This window comes from Apodemus sylvaticus, chromosome 2 (assembly GCF_947179515.1).
Source record: "Apodemus sylvaticus chromosome 2, mApoSyl1.1, whole genome shotgun sequence".
NCBI lineage: Eukaryota > Metazoa > Chordata > Mammalia > Rodentia > Muridae > Apodemus > Apodemus sylvaticus.
Window position 1 is genome coordinate 130136301 of NC_067473.1, and position 26049 is coordinate 130162349.

General features: G+C 44.5%; 1 protein-coding gene across 11 annotated transcripts in view; it reads right to left on the reverse strand.

Annotated features, from left to right (window-relative positions):
- Foxp1 (forkhead box P1) overlaps positions 1-26049 on the reverse strand; it is a 448446-nt gene that overhangs the window by 45596 nt on the left and 376801 nt on the right. For all 11 annotated transcript variants that reach the window (XM_052174415.1, XM_052174416.1, XM_052174424.1 and 8 more), the window contains one exon: positions 5782-5886. In XM_052174415.1, coding sequence (XP_052030375.1) covers positions 5782-5886 — 105 coding nt within the window. The remainder of the gene's footprint in view (positions 1-5781; positions 5887-26049) is intronic.

Here is a 26049-nt window from a genome sequence, read left to right on the forward strand (position 1 = left end):
CTTTAAAAAACAACTCTAGAAAACACAAGGTAAGTAGAGAAGTCACGTTTGTAAAAGGACAAAGCTCATTTTGCAATTTGCAAAGGATTCTCCCCTCAGGTCTGATGGGGGAAATTCATACCTATGATTTTGAAAGACTGCAATGGTGAGGCTGCCCTGGATCTGCACACACCCAAATTAAGGGCAGCTATCCCCCTGCTGCTGGCTCCGGGTGCTCCTAAGCTAACTGGGGGTAATTCCCCTGCAGAACCTTCAGGCGGGCCAGCTCCACAGCCACAAATGGGTCTAAAACAATTTATGATATCCGGCCTCCCTAGACATGTATTAGCATATACCTGGTTCCTTTAGCATGGCTTTTGTTTTTGCAAAACCACAAACACAGTTGCTGGAATTTCGTGTGGAAGTGCTTAAGGGGCTGGAAGTTAACACCTTTGTGAGGCCTGCAGCCTCTCCAGGGCTGTGAAACAAAGGCCTCTTTGTCAGGGGTTTCTTGAAATGTTTTCTTAACATGTTCCAAGTAGTTTTAGGCAGGGAACTAAGGTAAACAAGATGTTACTATGATAAAAACACTTGTGAAAACAGTACAGAACACACTTAGTTTCTTTCACATGAAATTCCTTCCCAAGTTTTGAAAAGTAAAATTCAATGAAAAAAAACAAAAACAAAAAATCCAAAACCTGTTTAATGCAATTTACCAAAGAACCCTCTTATTCTGTCTGCAGCCTCCAACCTTCTGAAAAGGGTCAAAGTTACCTCTCTGGTCATTCTCTTCCATGCTATGCTCATGTCTCCCATTAGGAATCTGCAGAAAGTGTCTTTTGGCTTTCATAAACTACATACATTTGACTAACGTGTAAAGGCATGCTTGTTTTGTTTGCCTTTGTCTATATGAAACTTTACTACGTGAAAAATAACCAGAAAGGAAAAAAAAAAATCTTTTCAAATGGAATACTATGCGAGGACACAAAAGTGATCAAATCCCGCAGAAGTCTAATTAAAAGGCTGGGATGTCACTCAGAGTCGTGCAGGGCACTGGCCCAGCATGCACCAGGCCATGGGCTCCACCTCCAAAGCAAGGCGGAGTATGAAGGAGTGGGTGATTAATGGAGAACAAGATTCTGTGTCCAAGCACTTTGGAAACTGTGGCCTGGTCTGACCACACACTCAAGTCAGGAAATGGGAAGTGTGGGCCTGACTGAGAACTTCCTGGTCCACTCTCTACCTCTCCAAAGCCTAATGGGAGCTATTTGTTCTGTTTGTTTGGCTTTTGGTTTTTGTCTTGGTCTTTAAGGGGAACAATCCTAACTCCATGTCCTAGTGGTGAAGACTAATACTGACTGATCTGGAAACTGAGTGGAATGGAAAGACGGTAAAGTGTAACAGCTTCCCCTCTCAGAAGGCCACGAGCTTGCTGTTGTTCCCAGTTGTTGGAGGATTTGGAACAATGGCAACTATGATGCCATCAGAGCAAGCACTTGCTGACATCAGTAAACCTCCAAAATACATGTCACATGACAACTCTGGGTGGGGAGATTTAAGAAACTAGTGCCCAGAACTTCAACTTGTATGGGGGGGGGGGGGGAAGAAACAGACTATGGGTAGGGTCTCTGCAGGTCGGAGGGAAAGACAACAGCATACATTTCAAACAGTGTGTATCTCTGACATTAAAGATTCTGTGGTCACCCTCACCTTAGGAACAAACCTTGTGGAGAAGGTATCATTTAAAAGTCTCTGGTTTTCATTTTGCATCAACACTAATACTTCATAAAGAAGAGAAAAAACACTCTTCTACCTTTACCCTGGTGCCTTCTCTTCCCATCAGAGGCTATTGATTGTCTAACTGGAGTTGTATCCTGAAGTTGTACCCTGTGACAATTACCTGGAGTCACATACTGGTGAACTAGGCATAATGTTCCTTTCAGACACCAAACCTGTCATGCTAGGTTGGAGAACCCTAGAGCTAGGAGGGCAAAACCTGTGGGTGTTGGGGAAAATCACAGGCCCTCCCATGTGTGCATATTCCGCAAGCTACCAAGCCAACAAAATAGAGAGGGTACAAAGCAGTGTTCAGCTGGAAATATGGGATAGAGCCAAAAAATGAGACCCTAGATCAGAGCGCATTTGCTGGTTGGTATAAGGGGCACAGGCACGCTTCTTCCTCAGGCGGACTTTGCCTGTTTTAGAGTGATGGGGGACAGGACGCAGGCCTGCAAAGTCTAATGTACTGGTTCTCCATACCAGCCTCAGGACTAGACTGAAGGCAGCTTTTTACATTATTTCAGAGAACACTCATCAATGCCTTCTCTAAATACAAGGTGGGGGTAGATGTCAGCAACCTAAATACAAGGTTACTGATGTCAGCAACCTTGTTAAATATCCAAGTCTGGATATTTAAATGATTGCTCCTAAAATATACTGAAGTAGATGAGAAGTGCTGGTGTTTATAAGTGCTGAGGAAAGACACGTCCCATGGTTTGTCTCTGGAGTTTGACAATTCTAAGAGATCATCATTAATACAATGAGGGGCACACGCTGAAAGGGACTGAGACCTAACAAATCTACACAAACGACCACCCGCCAAAGTAGCTCCGCACCTGATCTGCCTTTAAAACAAGCAGAAAGCAGTTCACTCATTTAAAAAACTTCTCCCAGATGGCACAGGGTGACAGCGCGGACTCTGGGACCAGGGCTGAAGGGACCAAGCTGGGTGACCTTGGGTAAATCACTCAAACTCTCTGCTCCCTACTGCCTTAACTGAGTCTTCAAAATGATACTATGATGTTGTGAAGTATCCCAGGTAGTTGTGAAGATTAAATTAATATGTATTAATATATATTATTACATATCTGAAACCATGCTGTTTAATTATACATCATTAAAAACGTGACTAGTGTCAATTTGCTTACACCATAAGTGAGAATGGAGGGGGGCTTACGGACAAGTAGAGTTGAGGAGATTCTTCCAGAATCTTCCACCCAGTAACGTGAGGAGAAATGCTTCAACTATTATTCTCTCATAACAGTGTTAGAATTCAGGGAAACCACGTGGCTTTCATTGGATCTGCAAGTTTACCTAGAGCGGATAGGTTTCTCACTGGGGCTGAGCAGAGATGTGCTACTCTAAGTCTCCAAGATGACTTCCTTGTTTGCCACTTCATTGGGCAAGATCCTGAACCTAAAGATGAGTCTGAATCTCAAAGCATTAAAAATCTTGATGCAAAAGGAGGGAAAATGAGATCCTAAGTCGGGCTTCTCTGACACAGGAATGTTCACTTTTGTTTTCTGGGTCCAAGTCTCTCATCCCCATTTCCAGATGCATCACGTGTATGAGTCCCTTTGCTCTGGAAGAATGGAGCCTGGCTCAAAACTAGAAGAGGGCTTAATCTGGACCGATGGAGAAACTCCTGCACCGCGGGAGGGATAATGCCATGTCATACAAGCCTGTTTTTTCCCAATTCCAATTAGAAAAGTTCCAAGAATGAAAGCAACAGAGAAAATCAGAGCTAATGGGGACCCCCAAATGACAGCACTTCCAAGCCACTTGGATCCTGACACGCCTGGCACTAGCGATGCTCCAGGAGCTCCGTCTATACCACTAGCTACTGTCACCTGCTGCCGTGTTTCTTTTTCTTTTATCAACTCAAGTCAGGCTTGTACAACTTGCAAACAAAGTCTTCTGAAAAATGCTGGCACATAAGCAAACAGTAGGAAATAAGCAAGCTATATGGCAAGCTGATAGCGGGCACTCCAGTTCCGCTGAGCAAACAGGAACCAGGAGCATGTCATGCCATGTGCGAAACCACAATAAAGGCTGGAGAGAGGGTTTCCAGCTCAGAGGCAGGCTCCTAACATCCGGCGTGCTGAACGGGCTGCTTGTTTGTAGGAGGTACATCTAGGCTTCAATTCAAAAGATCTCTGCTTTTTTTTTTTCACTCTGACTTTAGAAGTGGTTTGAATTATTCGCTCTTTCTATATCCTGAGGCCTCGCCATAGCTTAACTGCCAACTCAAGGCTCATGAACCTATGACGTGAAGATGATTAGGATAGAAATACTCTGGCCGTTAATGAAAGTTTTTAAATAGGTCAAAGTGGGGAACTGGCAGTGCCTTTTCTGTCCCTAGAGCTGATGAGACATGGCACAGGAGTGATGACAGCAATTTTATAAGTTGAGATTTTATAAACATAAATCATGTTGACCGATGCTTGTCAGCCATTCTACGGAGAGTGAAATCAGTAATGTATTTACTTAGCACTGGTACAGCCGGGGAAATCAGAATTTCTGTGCATCCTGAGAAGCTCTTTTCCTCTCATTGGATAAATACGATTAGGCAAGAGAGAGGGTGGTAACAAAACAGATTCCATGAGGGAGCCATGCAGAAGACAAAGCTATCACCCACTTATCTAAATGCTAATGATGCAGGTGGCAAGGACTGTTGCTGCTCTAGCTGTTGACACTTACTAGCATTTTGGGACATGAGCTAAGTGTGCACTGACCACCGAATTATCTTGAAGTGAAGGATACAATATGAGACGCTATATAATAAGTTCAAACCCTCCTATAGCATTGCTATTATAAAAAAACATTCACATAAACCTACCTACCTGCAGGCAATACTACAAGCATCTCCAGGGGTGGCTGCATTACAGTGTTTATGTCTGGCCCATGAAGATAGCCATAAAGGATGCTCTCACCCTAGACAAATCAAATTGTGTGCCCTGATGTATAGAAGCTATACGTGATGCATGCTAAACAGAAGATGGTACTTTGGTGGCAGTCTAACTGAGAACGGCCCCCTTAGCTTCGTAGAATCCATGTTTAGTCCCGAGTTACTGGAAATTTTTGAGAAATATTGGAAGCTATAGTCTTGCAGGAGGAGATGTGTCATTTGGGGTGGGCTCTGAGGTTTCAAAAGCCCACACCAGGCTCAGTGTCTCTCTCTCTCTGCCTGATGCCTGCAGATAAGCACAGAAGGGTCTCAGCGACTGCTGTAGCAGCATGCCTGTTTGCTGCCTGCCATTATGATCATAGATTACTCCTCTACAACTATGAGCCAGCCCCAGTTACAGGCTTTCTTTTAAGAGCTGCCTTAGTCATGGTGACTCTTCACTACAATAGAACACGTAGACGACTGTATGCAGTACACGGGTCAAGGATTTAGCATATTATTTGTAAGCGATGCCAAGAACACAGGTTAGTTGGTCAGATTTTTAACTGACGTTGACAGCACAGGAGAGGAAAGGGAACTCGGAGTTGTGAGGCAGAGAGATCCACTCCAAATGGAGAAGTGGAGCAGCCTGCTTTGGCAGAGGCTATCAGCGCCGCAGCTTGGGACGAGACATCCTGAGTTTACATCGTGTGTCTACCCACTTCTTCCTGCAAGGAGAATGATCTATACCAAGAAGAAACCAAAATGGTGGCACTGTCTCAGGATCCCAGGTCAAAGATGGGGCCCAGTCACTAAACTACAAAGGACCAATCACTGATAGATTGGGATATGCGCAAAACCAGAGAGAGCTAAAGAATTAAAGGTTCACAGTGGGCTTCTCTCTGCATTAGGGTTAGTCTCAAAAACACTGACTGGAATTGGTGCCTTCCCTTTAAGTCTCCTTCTCCTGGCAGGGCAACCCTCCAGGGATGATCTAAGTTTCTATGACAGTGACTCAGAAGCCACCCTCTGAAAGGCTATGTGACAGTCTCCAACAGGAAGACAACCTGATGGGTGAATGGGGACAGCAGGAGGGACAGCTGTGTGACAGAGAAGACAAGGCAGATGATCCTTACTTTAGAAAGGCCGGGAAGTCGTCACAAACTGCTTCACAGCCTGGCCACTTGCATACGCCATGCCCATAGAGAGGGTGGCTGTGGGGGTGCTCTTCATGGGACAAGCTGCAAGAAAACACACAAGGAGAGAAAATGAGCAAAAACCAGCCTGGAGAGTCCACGGCCCAGGAGGCGAGTGACACACCTCACGCTGTCATTCCCCAAAGAATCTAATTAATCCTGATGATTTTTTTCTTTCTTTTCTTTTAAGAAAGAGTTAAACTATGAGCTGTGAGATTATGTTCTAAACACATTTAAGTATAATTACCTGATGTTAGAAACATACCTCCATGTGTGAAAAATGTTTGACAGGGTTTGGTTTGAAGCAAAGCTCTCTCCTCAGACCACAGAGGATGCTGCAAATGGCCATACTGAGTGTACATGAGATGACTGGAAAGTCTGTGTGAATCTGTGGCTCTCATATTTTCCACACAGGACAGTTCATGTCTCTTCCTCTCCTCTCTATGAAAACAGCTCTCACAAAATTGAATTGTCGTGTTCTTTTTTAAAATTATTTTTTTTTAGGAAAAACTATTTAAAATGTGCAATATTAAAAAATATTTTTTCAGGGCAAATATGTCCATAACAATGGTTAACTTTGAATTAGCTTGTGGAAGTGGAAAGTTTGCATTTCTCAAGTTACTGACAGCAAAGCAAACATTGAGGATAAACGTGGGCAGAAAGGGGTTAATACTCCGGAGGGGTTCCAATCGATAAGTAATGATCTGGCCACTAGGATCAAGTCAGAGGATGCTTTGATCTGAGCCATGTGGTGCACAGGGAAGCGGCTAGCCATAGTCTCAAATATTTTCTCTATCCACATTTCCCTCAGACAAATTATTTTTACAGCCACTTCCATAACTTAGATTTCATCAAATAGAAATGTGGAGTGAACAAGAGTTCTGGCTTGTACTCAGGCACACTCCCTTCACAGAAAGGGAGGGAATATCCTGTAACTTACTCTGCTGCCTCTTCTTGGTTTGAACAGATACACATGTACACACACATATGCAGCTGTCTTGTACTTTACCCTACCAGTGAGCTGCCTTTTCATGGACTTTAGACTGTAGGTACATCTTTAGACTATAGGTACAAACGGATGCCCCTGGCCCCTCCCTTTCAATATAACCAATCCACAGAGAACACATTCCAAGCCTTCAAATTGCAGAGATTCAGTGTGAACCTGCCAGAGGGTAATGCCTCCCAAAGGCGATGAGGTCCCCGTTTTAAAAATTAAAACTGGAAATCTAACAACTTGAAAATACCAATAAGGTACTTTGGCTCTCAGAAAGAAAATAAACATGAGAACCAAGAGAAAAAAATTAAAAACAGTAATATGTAATGGGAGCAGAAATGTCCACCTTGCAAGGAAAGGAAATAAACCAGAGAATAAGGCTATCAATAGGGAAATCTGTGAAGCCAGTGGTAGAGGGGTGTTCACTATGCAGAGGGTAAAATTCCACTGGACCCAACAAAGGTTTGGGTTTGTGCATGAGCAGTTACAACTCACTATTAATCTTAGAATTGAAAGACTATTTTACCAGCACCAAAATCATCATGCAATCTGAGACTGAAGGCATGATTTATTAAAAATGCTTTTCTGAATGCTTTCAGAAGAATCCCCACCCCACCAATTATTTTCTCTAGCTATTTGAATAGAGACTAATTGAAGTATCCTGCTAGTTTTATTAGAACATAAATGCATGTGTGTATAAATGTATATCTAGAAACATTTGGAAAATACTGAGAATAAATATCCTAAAATACATATAGTGTATAACTTTAGACAAACTAACAAGCATGAGAAACTATGATCTTTACATTTCGTGCCATTTTGCTTTGTAAACATTTAAACTTTTTGTGTTTAATGTGTATGTTTTATCTGGCGTATATGTGTGTGCCATGAGGGTGTCTGATGCCTGCAGAGGTCAGAAGAGGATGACAGTATGCCATGATACTGGAGTTAGTTTATGAGGCCACCACGTGGGTGCTGGGAAGTGAACTTCGTTCCTCTGCAAGAGCAGCATGTCCTCTCGGCCACTGGGCCAGCTCTCCAGTCCTAGTGTCATTTTGTAAAACAAAACAAGTTAACAGCTAGTGTCCAAAACTTTCACCTACAGGTAGGGAGTATGGGAGCCACATCTTCTGCTCTAACTTTAACCATTTCTATAAACTGGACACTCAGACTCCCACTGTATGTCTTATGTTTATAAGTAATGTCAGAGATAAAGTTTATTAGGCTAAACATCTTGTCATACATTAATCTCTACCAAAAGATGCATTCAGAGAAACTCAGAATCAACCAATCCATGATCCAAGATACGATTGCCTTCACTAGGAAAACAGCATCAGCTGTGCCTGCTGAGTGCCTGAACCTGCTAACCTGTACCATCCCCCACTATCTATGTGGTAGCTGTGTGTTAGTGTGGAAGCCGGGAGCCTTGGCACTGAGAACATAAAATTCTTATTAACAACAAGGAACTGAAAAATGGCACTCCGTCTAATCAAGAATTCTCAAATTATCAATGCAACATGCACAGCTCACCACAAAGCTTGCAGCCTGCCTGGTTTTGTTTTTTTTTTGTTTTTTTGTTTTTTTAATGAACTCGTGAATAAAAAACTGTTTCCTTCCAAGTGTTTATTTCTACTTCAACTTGGAATCAGCTAGAGGATGGAGAGAAGACTTAGGATGGACTCTGAGACCCGGAGCCCAAACAAACAACAACCCTGTGCACAGAAGCACATACTTCTTTGTTAATTTAACTGAAACCACCTTTCCTTGTTCTGAAAAGATCACATGCTCTTGTTGTCACAGTGCTGAGTTGGCTGGCACATTACCCGCTCACCCCACCCTGACCTAGACATCACTGGTCATATTTTTGTGGTCACCGCTCCGAATCTTACCGGCTTTCCCTGTGTACTGTGTAACTGAATACATTTGACTATTCCACTGTCTGAAGAAAATACTTAGGTTTGGATGGAAGAAGAGGCTGGCAGTGGTACCCCAGTGGGACCTCTGGAAATACTCTTCAGAGACCAACAATTCAACACTGGGAGATGCACTAGGAGCCAAGGAAGGCTTCTTACACCTTTTATGAGGTTTTTATTTTGTGGATTGTAGGAACCTGCTGACAGGCAATTGTTAAGGGTTGCATACACTCAGGCACATAGTAGGATGAACAGCAGGCCCCACTCAAGGCTGCCATTGGCTCTGCTGTCCCAGGAAAGCTGCACAGCCACCACGGGCCACAGCTGAGCCTGGCCTCTGACTCACCAAGTCACTCTGTACACAGCCACCATATAACCCAGTCACACAGCTGGATAGGAACTTCAAAGTTTCATCAAGACAGAAGAAGGAACGTTGGCTCTGCACTGCTTTCTGGCTTCTGACAAAAGGACTAAGAAAGAAAACGCAAACTCATCGACTTCAGTTCATTTCAAATTCCAGGGAAAAAACCGAGCTCAAAGACAATGGTCACATGAACATCTGAGAGAGGCAACCGAGACGCGGTATGACATAAACTGGTCACAGGTATCCATGAGGTCCATGAGTGGACCTTTGACGTCTGTGAGAAAGGCTCACCAGGCTGCTTTTAAGATGCTCAGACATATTTACCTCAAGATGAAACTGTGAGAAGTTTGGATCAATTGATTCTTTCTCCTTTTTGCACTTCCTTCCCCATCCCCCTCCCTCTCTTTCTTTTCCCAGGTAGCTTTGAACTCCATAGCCAAGAATAACCATGAATTCCCGATCTGCCCACCACCAATAGCCAAATTCTGGAATTACAAGTATACACTAGACTATGCCAGGGTCAAATGTTCAATAAAATTTTAGTTTGATTTACTCTAACTCTCAGGTTGAATATTCCTATAGGCATCGATCACTAATTCTCACATACTGAGCGCCTCATACCATGCTCAACAAATGCTGTGGAGATTTATCAATGAGAAGACAGCAAACGCCTCCTCCGATTTCATTTTTGTTGGGTGATACACTCAATCTTTGTTTTCTTATTCTTTTAGGTAAAGACCAGCACCATGCAAACCCCCAGGAGATAATATCACTGAAGACAATTTGTATTACTAAATTTTATTCAGACTATGTGTGACACAGAGAGATACGTTCCAGAAAAGCCAATTGATTTAAATTTTTTTCTGATAATCCTTGCTACGTAAAAACTAAATATAATTTACCACAAGAACAGTGGTAGGACGTGAAGGAGCCAACGTGCCAGGGAAAGTATAATTACATACAGATATGAGCTAACTCCTGACACTACATGGTACTTCTCAATGCGTTTACATTTGCTCTGGTGTGATGCCTCCGTTTTCAATGACATTTGCTATGCTATTTCCGTTCGATTTATTTTTCCGACATTGACATACACCAGCCACAGTCTTTACTTCCACATTGGTGGTGGAAAAGATTTTCTTTTCAGTCAGTGCTGGAGCTTGAACCCTGGGCCTTCTGAATGCTGGGTGAGCTCTATCCTCAGGCCTCTTGGGTTAGTTTGAATGAGTGAGTTCGCTTTTACACTGCCCTGTTTGTTGCCTTGCTAAAACTGGAAACTGAAATTATTCCATCACCTGCCACAAGGACTACTTCTTAAGATTATAGTGTGCAGACTTCAGTGACACTCAAGTTGTGGGTCCCTGTGGTGACCAAAGGAAGAGGAATTCTTACCTAAGGAGACAGACTACAGACCTCACCAATCAAACATGTCCCTCCAACCTACACATCAGCTTTGCTATATAAATCAATTCCTCCATCCACAAAGGCTACAATGAAATATTTAACAAAAGCAGCACAAGCACGCACATGAACTCATTCTTGTCCTATTCCCAAATTTGCCTAACTGGTCTTTTTAAACTTGATTCATTTGTAGCAAGAGCCAATAATTTTGTCTATAGGTGTACGCCCCTCTCCCTAACCACTCATCACACCAAAATTATAAATTATAAAGACTTTGAGTCTGCTGGCGCGTACTTGGTAAGTTAAGTCATGGAGAGCTATGTTGATCTTTTTGTAATTGCTTAAGACCATGATTTTGCTGTTGCTGCTCCACAGAACCATGCTTTGTATATTGAAGCGTTCACCCACATAGAATTATATAACTCAATGATTTGGCACATATTTGGAGTTACAGAACCATTACCACAGACTCATTAGTAAATAATTGTTATCGTCTCTATAGAAATTCTGTCCCTATCAACAGGCACTCCTTCCCTCCTCCCTGACCGCGGCCCCCACCCCCTATTGATCACTTATCTGCTCCCAGGCCCCAGACATTTGCCTGTACTGTACATTTCATATAAACACCATCAGACAATACGAGCTCACTGGTCTGTGGCTTCCTTCACTTAGCATGTTGCAGAGGCTAACATATCCAGATTGCGGCTTTTTCTGGCTCAGTACTATTCCACTATATTTACGCAGCAGATTTCTAAAGCCAACAGTTACATAGTGAACACTCTGGGCTGTTTCACTGGTTGGCACCTATGCACACCACTGCTGCTATAAGTCCATTCATGTAGTTATTTAAATATATTTAAAATTTTTTCATTTAAAGTTTTTTTCTCAGAACTTTATGAATACTGTATTTCTATCATCTGTACCCCCTCCCTCCTCCTATGCATTCCTAACTCCCTCTCAAATTCATGGCCTGTCCTCTATCATTTACATATGCACGTACGAATGTCTCCTGAGTCCGCTCAGGATGGCGCTTATGAACATGTGTTCAGGGTTGACCACTTGGGACTCATCCCTAGAGAACACCGATTCTCCCTCTCTCCACAGCCTTTGGTAGTTAGTCTGTGGCTCTTCATCTCAGGGTGGGTGGGGCCTTGTGAAATTCCTGTCCTCCGCGTGGGCAAGTCAGCTGGACTGTCATTATGCATGTCTAGTTTAGGGAGGTGTATTATTGAAATCTCATAGGTGCACCTTCCCTGTCCAGTCAAGAAGACACTGTCCCACCAAAGGCATCCTGGTCCTCAGGCTTTGACTCCTACTGCACCCTCCTCGGTTTTTTTTTTTTTTAATTTAAAGTAATTTATTTTCATATTCGTATCATGGTTTCACTTCCCCCATCTCCTCCCCACTCAGCCAGCTCATTGCCCCCTTTCTCTCTCTCTCTTCCTCCCACCATCCCTCTCTCCCGCCTCTCTCTTTGAAAATAAACAGGCAAATGAAAACAAAAGCAAATCAACCAGCCAAAAGACACATTTAGAAATAAAACTGTTGGGCTGTATAGTAACTTTAATTTATTTACTTACTTTTTTCCATCCATCCATCCATCCATCCATCCATCCATCCATCCATCCATCCATCCATCCATCAGAATTTGAATTACTATTCTTTCTAACTCTCCCAAGTCCTGGATTCTTGGCTGGCCAAGCTTACCTGGTTACACAGTAACTTGTTCCAGTCCCAGCACTAAGTTACATCCCACACGGCTGTGGCAAGCTCCCCTCCTTCTCCCCAACACTTGCTACTGTAGCTCTTTCATTTATTCGCCAGCTCATGTGAAAGGACAGCTTATCCCCCACTCCTCCTCCCAGGTCACACCTGCTAAGGAAGTAACAGGGATGAATGTAGTCTCCCGGCTGACTGGCCATTTGTGCATCTTCCTTAGAGAAGTGCAGAGAGAAATTTCTTCCTTAGAGAAATACTCAAATCCTTTGCCTAATTTTAACTGCATTGTTTTACTGCTGCTCTTTTTTTCTTCTTCTTCTTCTGGATACAAATGTCTCAACAGCTGTAACTGCAAATATTTATGCTCATTTGGACTGTCTCCTACTTTCTTGATGGTGTACTATGCTTTGAAAGCACACAAATTTTTAATTTCGATAAAGTCCAATTTTTATGTTGTTTCCTTTCACTTTTGACATAACATTCACAACACTGTTACCTAACTGAAGGCAGAGAAGATGTTGGAATGAATGAGACACTACACAGGAAAGGAGTCTGAAGCCAGTGGAGTTCAAAACCATCTTACACTTGTGTTCAGTTAACCCTCAGCAAAGGCCTGGACCGCTCCCTTGAGAATCCAGTCATCTTTTCCTCAGATTGTGCTGGGCGACAATTCCGAAGGATAGAACTGAACCCTTGCCATGTATCATATGCAAAAGTTGTCAGAGGTGGATCACAGAGCTCATAGAGGGAAATCTACAAAACTCGCAGAAACCAACATCTTCTCCACCTCCAGTTTTCCTGTAGGCCTTCAATTCTCCAAGACATCCAGCTGCTAAGTCTTTATTTTAATTAAAAATGTATTATTCCTGTTCCCATTGTCAAACCCCAAAGTTATCTTACCACTGGATTTCATTCCAGAGGTTGTTTTATGAGGTTTACAGATCTTTTGTGAACAGAAATGCCTACAGGAAAACTTTTCCAATGAAATCTCCATTTGTTGATATCTCTGTGCTAATTAATGGCTTCTCTATTCTCCCTCTCTACTTCCTCATTAAAAAGACAGAAGGAACCAACCATACCGGAGGCCCTCCAAACTCCACCAAACTTCTGCCAAGGACGCCAGCTAAAATACGTCCACGTGGCACATCTTGTAACCAATCAGCCAACAATAGTTCATCTTAAGAGTGGATAACATGTGAGCTATACTTTCTAGTGAGGTGCCATGTTATCTACAGTGCTGCTGTGGGACAGGAACAGGCTGCTACCCTCTCATCCATCTCCTGCCTGCTGCAAATACACGGGAACAACCCCCCTTCCAACCTCCTGCCTGACTCTCCTCTATCCCCAAGAGGCCACTTGCTTTGTTCCCGCCACTTCAAACTTGCATTGAGTGAGCGAGCTGACAGCCCATGTTTATGGAACTCTGGCTCCGATACACATCCAGTGTCCTGAAGATGGCGACCCCTTTGTCCACGAGTACGCCATGGCTCCTTGTCTGTTATTTTCCCAGTTCCTTGGCCTCTTTTCCATGTTCCCAACCTTCTTCAGGTTCACATGGTAACAGTGTAATCACAGACTCCCGCCATTTCATGTGAACCTCACGTGACTTTGGGTGGGAAGGTTCTGAACATTCCCAGCCCAAACGCTAAAGAGTGAGATGCTTTTGATGTTCAGAAATCTGTTCCCTTGATACACAGTTCCAGGGCTGTCTGTTATAAAAGGGTCCTTATGTTAACATTAATCCACGCTCATAATAATGACAAATGTTAATGGAAGCTGTGACTGAAGCTCTTCTACCTATTCATGCCATTCTTCAATGTTATCTTACTAAAACAAAACAAAATCAAAGGAAGGAAGGAAGGAAGGAAGGAAGGAAGGAAGGAAGGAAGGAAGGAAGGAAGGAGGAAAAGTTTCCTCTTTGTTTCCTTCCTCTCTCCCACTTTCTACAGTCCTTAGCCACTGCTCTGCCACCATGTTAGGCATTTAATGAGACTCTAAGCACCATTTTAGAAGCTTCTTAGGTGGAAATATGAGAGGAAAATTTTGATTTGAGAGCTTTCTCAGGAGGACATTATGTAAGAAGACACCATCAGACTTCAGTTTTAAGGTTGTGGTTTCTAAAAAGAAGTATAAAAAGTTTGTGAGACATACCGTCCATCAACTTGAACCAAACACATTTAACCAAATAGTGGCACCAACCAGGAGGAGATGGCCACAGACCTTCATCACACACCTGCTAGACTCACAATGCAAAACAGGATTCAAACACATAAAGCTGTCCAACTTTACATCCGATGTTTATTCTCGGAATGTTTTGGTTTTCATGTGTATATTTATCCTTCTGTGCGGTATATGCACACTCGTGTATATGAGCGAGCACAGGAGCCTGTCTGCACAGAGGGCAGAGAAGTTCCTTGGGTGGATATAATACTCTCAACTTTATTATCTTGAGACTAAACACAACTAGGCTGGAGTCTAAAGAGCCCCAAAGGTCCTTTTTGTGTCTGCACCCCACAGTGCCAGGGTTACAGATGAATACGTTGCCATGTCTAGCCTTTTACATGAGCTTACTGGGGATTTGAACTCAGGTCCTCCCGCTTGTGCAGCCAGCGCCCTTCCTCACTCGAGCGACCTCCCCAGCTTTGGAGTGTTTTTAAACTGTGCTCTATTCACCTCAAAACTGACTGGAGGTCCAACTACAGGTCAGACCCATTTTCTCAAGTTTTATTCTGTAGCAGAGAAAGGTCTTGGACCTACCTACAGAGGAGCAAATGTGATGTGGGAACCGGAAGTCCAACGACTCCAGCATAGAGAAGTGCTTCACCCAATTCTGTATAAACACCATTTCTCCTTTAGTGTCCCAGAGACACCACTATAGGCCAACAGGCTTCCTATTCCACACCCAGCACTTACAAATAAGGAAGAGGGTGCACTGAGCAGCCTGAGCTGTACCTGCTCACTCCAGGCTACTGGTTTGTAACTAGTCAGTTCATTCTTCTGAGGTTCTGCCACAGAGTGCAGGGGGGAGGGGAAGGGAGGGGAGGGCATCTTCCTGCAGCTCACCAACCCAGTTAGCAAGAGTAAATAAAGGCAGACACACCAGAACAAACACAAAGGCTTCTCTTTTGTGGAGAAATCCTCAACTCTCCTCCCCAGAAAGCACATCTTCTCAATGGTCTGCTCCTTCCCAAATCATGCTATTTACAGAATTTCACATTCCCTGGTGATATGATTTTCCCCAGGACGACTTGCAACTGAAATGACTGTAGTGCCAGATCTGTGCTTTTAATCAATAGTAGAGATTATTATTCATATCTGTTCTCAGTATTGTGCCTTAAGATGAGGTCAGGTGACTCCCCTAACTAATGTGCCTTCTGAAATACAAGTGGTTAACTGCCACGTCCAGGCTGCTGTTGATGCCTGATTTGATTGTGCGATCTCATGACAAATGCAGGTTCAGTTGTCCTGCAGTGGTCTCAGGGACCTGGCCTGCTCCTGGTAGACTGGATGGGTCTGAATAACATACATATACTCCCTTTCTCCTAATGCCTGCCCTTCTGCTCATCTAGATCACAAGAAACTGTGCTGAATGTGTTAACATCATAACTGCTCAGTCTTAACATTGTATGAGCTCTGTTAAACAAAATATTAACTAAGAAGCAGTTAATAGGGAGTCTGGAAAGATAGCTCAGGAGTTTTGATCATGGGTTGCTCTTCTAGAAGACCCTGGTTCGATCCCAAGTACCCACAACTGTTTGTAGCTTCAGTCCTAGGGAATTCAATGCACTCTTCTGGCCTCCTGTGCCCATGTGGTACAACAGACATGAGGCAGGCAAAACACCCATATACATAAAAATAAAGGCTAATTAAAAAAAAAAAAAAAAAAAGCACTAACAGGTTCATAATACATGCCCAAAATCGAACAGAAGAGGAGAATGTCCTCATGAAAGTTGACCAGGCTTAGAATACTGTGCGTACGGCTCAGGACATTTAACACCTTCACTCTAATACTATTCTGAGAACAGCCCTTCTCAAACATGACCCAAGACATAAATCACTGGGAAATAGTTTCGTGTAGATTTGATGCAAAATTCCTGGAGAAGAGACCAGAAATCTACATTATCTAGTAGGTTCCTGGAGTCATAAGGTGTGGCTGGGCCATTCAGATATTTAAATTTAAATGAGAGGAATCTTAAGATACCTCTAGTTTGTGGCTAATCCCAGAAGGGCTGGACTTAAAGTGGCACCCAGAACTATTTTCTACGGAATGTGGTTTGCAATGCAAGGCTGAGATACATAATAAAGAGGTAACCTGGTGGCACTCCATGGCCTTACAGTTCAAGGCTTCAGGCTCCTAAAAAGGCTCACCACTCCCCTGTAACATACTAGGCTCCCGATACTTTTGAAATACATACAAACACGTAACAGGAAAGGCCAATAACAGGCCCTTCTCTCTTTCTGTTTACCAAACAGAAACTCGGACCAGGAGAGACATGGTGAGCCATAGCTTCTGAGTTACGTTTGCCAAGTATCACACTGGTTGAGCATATGCCAGCATACACAGCCACACCTCTGAACTCTAGATCTGCTTTAGCTACCTTCTAAGCTTGGATTCTACCCTTGCACCTCGAGGTAAAAGAATCTGTATAGGAGATACTCAGGAGGACAGTGGGAGCAAAGTTTGGATTTTTTCTCAGAAACAAAAGGAGGAAATCCTATTGAAATACCTACATGTAGTGAACACTCCTTACAGAGGGGTACTCGTGAGGTCAGCTGGAACAGGCATGAGCGAGAAGGCGCACAGACACTGTGTCTATGTATTTATAAGATAATGTCACAAGTGCCATTTCAGAGGATGAGATGTGTTCAATTTAAAATTTTTAAATGACTTGCTTTAAAAAGAACACCACAAATAATCCTACAAATAAAGATGCCAAACCCCACAGAGAGGCACCTGTTAATATGACCGTAGAGTCACAAGCTAAAGCCTCCAGGAGAACCGTGTGGTGGCTATATGTCTAGCTTTCTATGCTGACACCATCATGACAGCAAAACTCTAAAGACACACTGCATGTTTGATTTCTACTGAGAAGAACCTCCCAGTCATCCTACAAGTACTGGGTAAGATTGATGGGGGGCCTCCACTCCAAAGACTGCTGTATGCAGTGCTCTTGAGCAGAGCCGGTTACTGCAGAGGTGGGGACAGTTCATATGCGGGTTAGCTATGTGGCTGGCTGTTCAGCATTGGAGGCTTCCAAACACCTGGCAGTATGTTTGGAAGTTAACCTGCTTCACCCACTGTTCATATCACCAGTGTGACCTGGCACATGCCCCTGCCCCTTTCTAAGCTACATTGACTGACAGGAACTTGGTATCTGTATTCCACTCACAAGGAGTGTGGCACACAGCAGGACAATGGGATGGGGCAGGGGGGTGGGGAGGAACCTACAACTCTAGGCTGGCCAGGGTTTTCAGACCTCAGTGTAGCACACGAGGCAGGTAGTGACAGAGGCAGAACACCTGTATTTGCAATGTGCTGAGTGAGGAAATAAACAGAGGTAAAGAGTGAGAGGCTGCCAAGACCCAGCCATTGTTCTGGACACCAGCAAGGCCTGTTCAGAGTTGGTGACTAGGGCTTTCTACCATTGGCTGTATTAACACCAGGGTCTCATTAAGAAAGCAGAAAGCTTTCCAAGGAGGACTGTGAGCAACTGTGTCAACACAGACACAGGGGCCACTAATCCAAAAGTTATTAACACCACCAGGAAGGGATCTCCTTCTCTGTGTGTGCACTGGTGAATCATGGGGTCACCGTGGAACCTTGGCCATCTGTCAGAGGAGCCAATGTGTAACACCCAGAACCCCAAAGAGCAGTTCAGCTGATGATTCCAACACCATTGCTTCAAGTGTCAGTCAATGTGAGACTTCCAGGAATTACCTCAGTCTCTGGAGGTGGAAGAATCATGCATGGGTAGCCAGATGAGGAGACAGAGAAGACAGGAGGGGAAGGAACAGGTAAGCACCGGGCACACGGCCACTTGCTCAAAACCATCACGCTTGTGTGTTTTTACATCCATGGTTCCTTTCCCCAGCAGATGCTGATTCATAAATGTTCTCTGCGTAAGAGACGCAGCTCAGTGCGCCCAAATCAAGGTACATGATTTGCAAGTGGCTAATAGACCACCAGAATGTCTAAAGCATGTGTGGGTCTAGTTTCTAAATGTGTGCAGGCACACACACATCTCTCTCTCTCTCTCTCTCACCCTCTGATATTTTAGCATGGGTAGTATAATACAATATGTATGTGTATACCTGATTCACAAATCATTGAATAGGAGGAAAACGTTGCTTTTTTTATTTTTAGTTGATGGTGAAGAGTCACAGCGGTGTGGGCTGTGAAGGAGCAGTAGGCACTCTTACTCTGAAATGGTTATGTCCAGTTCCTCAGCAGGGGAGACAGGACTGAGCAGGACTCCAGCACAGAGTGCTGTGATACATCATCAGGGTCTTCAAGCTGTGATGAGAGTAGGAACCGAGTAAAATCCCAGGTAGGATGGAAACACAAATGAAGGACTTTACAGAGACACAACCAGAGCGCGCCTAGAGACAGATAACACAAAGTCCAACCCCAGGACCCTTAGCTCTGGCTACAGCCTCAGGGCTTCTCTCTCTGGAGCGGTAAGTCTTGGCAGTGAGACCCAGATTTTCCCAGTTGCCACACTTTACACTGACTGTCCCTCTGAACAGTGGGAGGACATTCGCAAGGAGCCTCACACACCCGTAATGGACAGCACAGCACACAGGTACCAAGAGGTTCTCAGAGAGCGGCTGATAAAGACATCAAATTTTTGATCCTCGCCTTCACCTACTGAATCAAACATTCCTACAGCTCAGCCAGCCCTCCAGGTGTTTCTGGTGCGTGTTTCTTTAAGCTTAAAATCTACACTGCGTAGAGACCTAACTGTTCTGCTTGTTAGGAACCTCTGCAGGTAATGCCTCAGGCCACCTAGATGGACATACAACAAGTGGGCCCAAGGGTGGGAGTACTGAAGGGCCTTAATGGGTTTGTGCCCATAGATATCTCATTGGTCCACTTTCTTGCCCGTGTCACACCCCATCCCTGTGGTGGATTTAGCACCTACCAAGCAGCGCCAGGCTGGTAGTGAGAGGTGACAAGGATATTGACATTAGAAGAGACAGCTGAACTTCTCCCCACTGGGGGTCCAGGGCCTCTGAAATCCTCACAGGAGGCACACATGTGAAGGGGTAACTGTACTCTGCTTTCCTGCAAGTAGTCATTTTTTATTTTTAGCAGATCATATACAGTGCTAGATTCAGCTGCACGCTTTGTCATAAGTGTCTGTCTCCACATTTGTCTCTCTGGTTAAACTGAGATCCTGAAGGGGAAGGGCTGCATCCCTGTCATCTTTTAATACCCAAAAACCATAACCGGGACAAAACGCATGCGTTTTCAATCTGTTGATAAGTCTATTCGACAGTGAGGACAACAGTGAGTGTTGATGGGGACCTACTGTGTGCAGGCAACTAGAACACTGTTAAGTTCTTGGGTTGCCATGGTTTAATCTATTGGACAGACCTAGAAAGACACACCACACCAACTCCAGAGATAGAAAACAGGGCCCTTCAGGAGGAATTAACTTGGTCTACACAGCTTTGCCTTGGTGAGAGTGTCCCTGATATCTCCCACCCAAAGACCCTGACCTGGATAAGACAGGGAGTGGCCTGTCAGGGCAGGCTCCACTTTTACCCCTACCTCAGGACCTTTGTTTCTGCAGCGCCCTGATCTGCTCAAAGACCATTCGCCAGCTCTGCATTGCCCATTTATCCAGTGAGTGACCTTAAGTCCACACCGTGACACTTCGCTCCTTCCTGGCCCATTTAACTGCCTTTTCATTAAGGCGCTGTGTTGTCTCCATTTCTCTTCTACTGCACTGTATCTTCCCCGAGGAAACACTCTGAAGCTGCACAGCTGTAACTCTTAGAGCCTAGACGCCTGATATGTGGCTGCCACTGGGAAAGTTTGGTTGATAAGATACATTAGTTACTCCTGTCCCCTGACTTGTGTCCCACTTAGAAATATGTTTTGGGGTGTTTTTTCTTTGGGGGAGGGGGGTTGCTGTTGAACTCAGGACAACTTCCCATTTGTCCCTGTTAAGTTTCATTTTATTCTGGTCTGTACCACCCTCTAATTTATTCAAAAGCCACTGGATTCTCCCAGCTCTTGGTGTCAATTTTTTTCTAATTAAAGTAAACTGCCATTTATCTCTCACGCTGATCTTTAACACGAGATGTCTCGTTCTTGTCATAGCTATGACTCATATGGAGAAATGTGAGTTGAATATAGGGGCTCGTGTGCACCAGAATGTTCCCATCGATGGTTCAGACACAAAGGAGAGATGTAACCACAGACACGACAGACAGTGACCTTGAATCGTACCAAGGAACTCAGCCCGCCTCTCTGAAGGCACAACTGCACCCTTCGTCTCCCTACACATGTTAGGGAACTCTTTTCCTTCCACCAGCCACCTCAGGCCTTCAGCCCTTTCACAGTTCACATAAACTGTGTGAGAGAGTCCCTCAAAGATAGCCTTCAGGGTAGTTTTTAAAAAGGAAAGGGAGGAAAGAAAGCAAGAGAGGCCAATCTGCCTGGAGCCGGCTTCCCTTGAGGACTATAAAAGGCTTGCAATTTGAAGGTCATGAGAGTCTGTTTGTTTAGGGAAGTCTTACAGGTAGAACACATCATGGCCCACAGTTGCTATGGGGTCTGTTTACCAAACAAGAACACAAATAGTTACACAAAAGCAGAACATGATGTGGGGCCAGTGTCTAAATGGAGCCTGTGGTGCCTTCTGGTGAAATGGCCCAAGCGCCTTTTAAAAAAGGTCCCTCCTTTCACCTCAGTCATGGAGGGTCCCCCACTCTCTCTAGGGGCACATTTTACTCTCACCATTCTAATAATCTCTCTCTCTCTCAATCTCTCTCTCTCTCTCACACACACACACACACATACACACACCACTTTCATTTCTTTTTTTAATTTTAAGACTTAGAAACCAAAAATATTTAGCTCAACAGTTCAAACTAGACAATGGAAGCCTTTACTATTTGTAAGGAAGAAAAACCACAGAGATCAAGAAAATCATTTCAGTGTCTAGAAGAATTTTAGTGCAGGCATGTAGTGCTTAATTCTGAGTTACACCTGAATGAGAGCCCAGAAAGGTCTCTGTGTGGGATGTTAGCTGACTCCCTATTCATCATGGGGGGGGGTGTACTAGAATAGTGCCTGCTCTCTTAACTGTGTGCTCCTGAAACTGAATAATAGATAAACAAGGGAGTGTGTGTGTGTGTGTGTGTGTGGTGTGTAATAAGTTAGGAGAGCACACGAGAGTGTGTGCAATGTGTCACTGTGTGTGTGTATATGTGAGAGAGAGAGACTGAGACTCAGAGAGAGAGAGAGAGAGAGAGAGAGAGAGACTGAGACTCATGCTTGCTGGTCTACAATTAAACAAGCCAGACGAGGGAGGCGGCAGGAACAGAGCCTGACTCTTCACACTACATTGACCACGGTCCCCACCCGGCACAGCCCTGATGCCTTTCTGTGAATGGGACAGATTGCCATATGGATGAAGACACTGAACAAGCTGTACAACTCTTGGCGACATGTGCCCTGGGGATTGTCCCATATTAACGCCACCTGGGCTGTGGCAATTGTGCTCTGTCTGTGCCGTGACACTGAGCAGCCCATAAGGATGTTATTTCTGAGTACACACAAAAAGGAAAATTGCAGTTAGGAGAATTCTCTGGCTAGCGGATGTGTTGCTCAATTCCCGAAGTAGTTTCCCAAAGGAGCGGTTATCTTCTGTATTCACACGGGCAGAAGTGACAGGCGGGAACACATATTAACAATTTCCCTTTGTGAGCTCTCGCTATTGTTTTAATGAGGAGACTACACTCTATAATATACTTGGGCCCTGACTGATCACAAAAGGGGGAAGAATAAAGAACTTCAGGCGATGCTGTACATGTGTAACTCGCTTGTGTGAATCGCCCGGGTGAGCCTGCGTTAGAGGGGCTTCTCCCCTACAAAGGCCCACAAAGCCAGGCTTGGGGGGAAGACAGATGCAAGCGGTTTTTTTACGGATCTTGAGATGACAGCAACGTGACATCCCAGCACTGGCCCAGTTACTGACTTAGGAACATGGGAACTTGCCGTTTAAATGAGAAAAAAATTGACACTGGGACCTAGCCAAATCACGTGCCTGCCTAGGTGGACACTCTAGGCTTCCCTTTCTCCTCTCGATGGCTAATGCCCACTGAAAAGCCACTCCTCATCTCATCCAGGTGGTAAAGGTGTAAGGCTCAGCATTAGCCATCATAAGTAGAGTAAAAACCCAGTACCATAGAGGGCCGTGAAGGGTCCCTGTAGCCTGGCTCTCGCTCCTTTCTGGTGGGTATGCTCTTTACCCCCTCAGGGAGTTCTCAGTATTAGAATATATGCAAATATGTTTGGGGGTGGAGGAGACATCGACCCCAGTGCTGCGCATGGATGAGGTGGTGACCTCCTGTTGGCAATGGCCCTGCCCTGGAAGAAAATGCCCACAAGATCAAAGATTACAAGGCCGCAGATATTATTTGGAGTAGAAAACCTGGCAGATTCAACACAGTTAAGGATTCCTATCATCCAACATAAAAGGTGGGGAGGCGATTAAAAGCAGCTAAATTTAAGAGAAACTTATAAAATGAACATAACTCCTCATGCCAATGATGTCATTTTATTGGAAAGCATTTGTCAGTTAAGCACAATAAACAGGGTAAGATTTATAGAGTCTAATGATGCTATGTTATGGTAAAAGGCACTTTATTGAGGTAGCATACAACAGCTGTTAGAGAATGATCGTTGGGTCTTTTTTCCCCCTTCTTTTAATCACTTCACAAAGTGAACAGTGAAGAAAACAGTTCTACAAACCTTTCCCTTATTCCAACATCCTCGAGTTTTTCTGCTCTGCGCCCTCCCTGCATGTGTAGGTGACGGGAGGTGATGAGGTACCATGACATACTTCTCTGAAAGGATTTTCTCTCCTCCCTCTAAGGAGACCCCCGAAGGATCGCTTAGGAGCAGTGAACGCCCCGCGCACACTGCGGCGTGCTGGCCGGCCCATAGGTGGCTGAGTCCAAGGTTGCTCCTATCTGACACGCAGAGGCAGGAACATTTCTGTCCCCAGTAGGTTACTTCCTCACTGGTGATGAGGATGGGAGCTAGCTTTCCAGCGAGATGACCGCCACCCACAGTTAGTGCCGACCCAGCTCTCCATGACCACTTGTCCTCCTATTCTCTACTCTTCACGACATCAGAGTGCGCCTCACACTCTGATGCACTGGTCACTTTCTGGTCTCTTTACTCCCTTCTTTGAAACCTGACAGGCAAGTGAGGCAGACACTGGATAACACGGAAGTTCTTGGAAGTCTTTCCAATTCTAGCAGTATAGGCAGACAGGCTGGGAAACAGACTATAGCCGTTGGGGGTTATAGCCTCCAAGTCTTGACCTCTGAATTTGACCAATCAAATGTCCAACTTTGAGTCATTCTGATGAACTCTCCCCTGGGAACTAAGTACTTGAGGGTCAGGAAGACCTAGGGACTCATCTAGTGCGGGGGGTGGGGGGGGAGGCTAGCTACTGTTCTAACTTCTGTATGTTTTAACATCTGTTGAGGTCTGGATGCAACATCTGTACAAAGGAGACAAAAAATTACTGTAGAGGATTGAAAAGGAAAAATCAGGATCAGGACCTCTGCTGAATCCAATGGGCACCGAGTTTCACATACATTTACAGATACATTTGGTATCATCAACATCACCTGGCATGTTCTGACTTCTCAAAGAACAGAAAGACAGAAACCCCAACAGAGGTTATAGCACTTGCCTCTGACTACAGAGCCAAAACATGGGCCTCAACTCAAGGACAGGAAGTGGGCAAAACCAGGCTTTCTAAGGCCATATCCGCATAAGAGCGACAAGCCATTATACCCGTGGACATGTCTAGGATGTTAAGCAACTAATGAGAATAAACATGACTTTCCCTATCAGCTCATGGCCTGGTGAAGCTGTTTTCTATACTTGAATGGGCTTCTGTGACCAAGTTCTGGGGAACCAATGACAACGTCCATTCCAGTTTATTAGGTCTCAGACTCCTAAGTTTCTCAAGTCAAGACACAAAACAACCGCAGGTGAGCACAGGTGAATAGCCAGGTATCTGTGTGACAATACCAGTTCACACCTTAAACAGACCATAGTTCACACACACCTTAAACAGACCAAAGGACAGACGCCAAGTCTGACAGGAAAGGCACCGGAAAGCTCAACCCTCAGCAAAACCGTCTGCTGTCCTGAGTCCCCATCACCTGGAAACAAGCAAATGGCTGCAGGATCGGAGAAACAGCCTAAAGGTTAATCACACAGTGTCCCCTGCTGAAGAAATACCCACCTTTGCTTTGGGCAGTATCTTTGCTTTCCGTGGGCCACAGGATTAAGGTTTACAATGCTTGTGCTTGCAATTTTGAGAAATATGAAAACGTCTTATGAAAATATGCAAATGTGCATATCTCTATCCTAGCAAAATATTTACAGAATTAAACGGGGCTGGGGGTGGCTGGGGGGAGGGGGAGGCCTGAATCTGGCCGCTGGGTCTCCCAGTGTGCACCTGCGTGGCACTCCATTTCAGTGTCTAACACGGCAGCTTGTAGGCTCAACAAGTGCAAGGCGGGCCTTTGAGAGTGTGGTGTCTTTCAGAAATGCCTTAATGGAAACAATGATGAGGTCAGAGAGTGAGTTTTCTCAGTGCTTTCAGCAAAAAGAAATATAAAACAACGTGATTTACAAGAAACAAAAAAAAATTTCAGTGTGAAAGTATTATTCACAAAAGTGGAAACTTGAATTTACTGCTGAAATTTCAGATTCACTGGACCCCGAAATGTCACTGTGAGAATATGCAAAGTTAAAGGTTCCTGAGCCCAGAACAGTTCTGAAAACAAACTTCTAGAATGTTAGTAATTCAGCCAAGGGCACCAACATTTCTTTATCAACCAAAATTTGTTTGTTACTTTTTTTTTCCCCTTGAAAGGGTAAGCAAATCAAAACACCCTGGAAGTTCTACTTCCAAGGTCCCTGATGTTCACAGTATCAGGGACCACAAACACAAATGTTTCTGGGATACACACAAATATTCAGCACTGTGTCTACAAGGCCACAAATCAAAAAGAGAAACTGAGAATCAGCCGGGGCAGTCCACAGCACAGGAGCTGAGCAGAAGCGGTCAGGGTTTATTTGAGGGCGGCTGCCAACAGTGCAGCCTCTGCCAGTAAGTGGGCATGGAAACACAGAAAGCAACACCACGCCTGGACTGAGGGCAGGTCAGACCTCACAGCAAAGAGCTCCAGTCTGGGTCACCTGTGTCTGAAAGCTTGGTGGCCTCAGAGTCAGCAGAGGCCATGCGATCACCATGTTTACAGACCTGAGAGGACACTCTCTAACCCAAGGCTTTAAGGAAGTCTTGCAACAAATGTTGAGCAGAGCTGTGACTCGGAGAAATACTAGTTACAAAACATTTGCTAATGGCTGAAGTCAAAATGTGGAGGATGGTGGGGTTCGGGGTGGGACACCACAGTCCTACTTTGGGCTGGAGAAAGAGGGCAGCTGACCTAGAAGAAAGACCCCATGAGACATTCAGCCTGGACACACAAGATTTATAAGGCAGGGCAGAAGGAGAGGAGGAAGCCTGCGAAGGGCGCAGGCTTGCGCG